This window comes from Tachysurus vachellii, chromosome 3 (assembly GCF_030014155.1).
Source record: "Tachysurus vachellii isolate PV-2020 chromosome 3, HZAU_Pvac_v1, whole genome shotgun sequence".
NCBI classification, from domain to species: domain Eukaryota; kingdom Metazoa; phylum Chordata; class Actinopteri; order Siluriformes; family Bagridae; genus Tachysurus; species Tachysurus vachellii.
In genome coordinates, this window is record NC_083462.1 from 4,383,816 (window position 1) to 4,385,240 (window position 1,425).

At 40.8% G+C, this 1,425-nt stretch overlaps 1 protein-coding gene across 2 annotated transcripts in view; it reads left to right on the top strand.

Moving 5' to 3' along the window:
- The first annotated feature begins 242 nt into the window (after positions 1-242).
- LOC132842630 (protein Hook homolog 2-like) overlaps positions 243-1,425 on the top strand; it is a 21,236-nt gene continuing 20,053 nt past the window's right edge. For both annotated transcript variants that reach the window (XM_060865407.1, XM_060865408.1), the window contains exon 1: positions 243-399. In XM_060865407.1, coding sequence (XP_060721390.1) covers positions 355-399 — 45 coding nt within the window. In that variant the 5' untranslated portion in view covers positions 243-354. The remainder of the gene's footprint in view (positions 400-1,425) is intronic.

The window sequence follows — 1,425 nt, forward strand, 5'->3', positions numbered from 1 at the left end:
TAATACTAATAATAACAATAATAAATAATAATAATAGTAATAATAATAAGAAGCAGTAGAAGAACGAATACGACAATATAATATGAATATAATAGAGAAAACAATTCCTGGTGTCTTTATAAATATTTTGGTTCTTCATTCGTTGAAAGCCCGTGATGATGAAAGCCATACAAAACAACAACAATAAAAACGTCGCTATGGCGACGCGAGACCTACGGAAGCCCGCGAGGTCATCGACCTGCTGCGCGTGAGAGAATAACAACAGTTTAAAACTCTCGGAGTGTCTCGCGCACTAGCTGTGTTGTCGCTAGCTCTGTGTGTGTTGTGTGTGAGTGCGTGTTTTTCTCCGCCATTATGAGTGTGCACAAAGCCGAGCTGTGTGATTCTTTACTCAGCTGGGTGAGTTATCAATCAGATAAAAATCACTCGACTCGTTACTATCATAAGTGCTAGTTAACTTGGCTACCTGTTAGCCTGTAGCTAGATTAGCATGCTAGCACAGCTAACGTAGCTAGCATAGCGTTTTATGTCTTGTGTTCAAACACCAAGGGGTTTGTGATAAAGATTACAGACTGTCTCTGGTCTGTTAAAGAAAATAAACACTATATAAAAAACAGCTTTAGTGAGCAGTCCATGACGGAACAGGTGCTACTCGGACACTTCCGGTTCTAACGCACACGTCACGGTTATAAACGTAGTGCTGACACTAAAGAGAGCAGAAGGAGGTGAAGTGTTGATTAGAGCTGCGTTTTAAACACGTGAACCATAAATACTGCAAGTATCTCGTGTGTTTGTGTTTAAAATGCAGCTCAAAGGGCCTCATGGGGTCAAGTAGTTCAAGAAAAATACAGAAATAAAAGTTTAAGCTAATCATCATCATGGTGAACTAAATAACTTTAAAAAAAAAAAGCACTAATTAATACAATACAATGATTGATATCTATTATTAACTTGATATCATTAAAGTGATAAAAGTTGAGATGAAACATTATGATGATTTATTGGTTTGTTTAATCAGCGTTGTTGTCCTGTCATCGATTAGTGACTCCAGCTCCCTCCAACATGTCCAAAGTCTCATGTAAGACTTAAGAAGGCGTTACATAATCGAGCGCCGGCCGCCTCCAGGCAACCTGACGCGTCAGTAACGCTACACCAGTCGTTGGTCGTCTTCAACAGATTTGCCTTCAGTGGAACTAAGAGACCCAAACACTGATCCAGCCCCTGTGCACAAAATAAAGACATGGTGTTGAGGTTAAGGTTGGAGGTAGAGGAACCTGAGTGTCCTGCACAGAGCCTTGACAGGAAAAGGAACCTTCTTAACATCAGTGTTAGATCGCACGAATTCTCTTGTAAAGAACGAACCTGACTCACTGTAGCTGCGCTCTAGCCGAAAGCCTTCGCAGAGGAGAAGAGTGGAGCTGATGT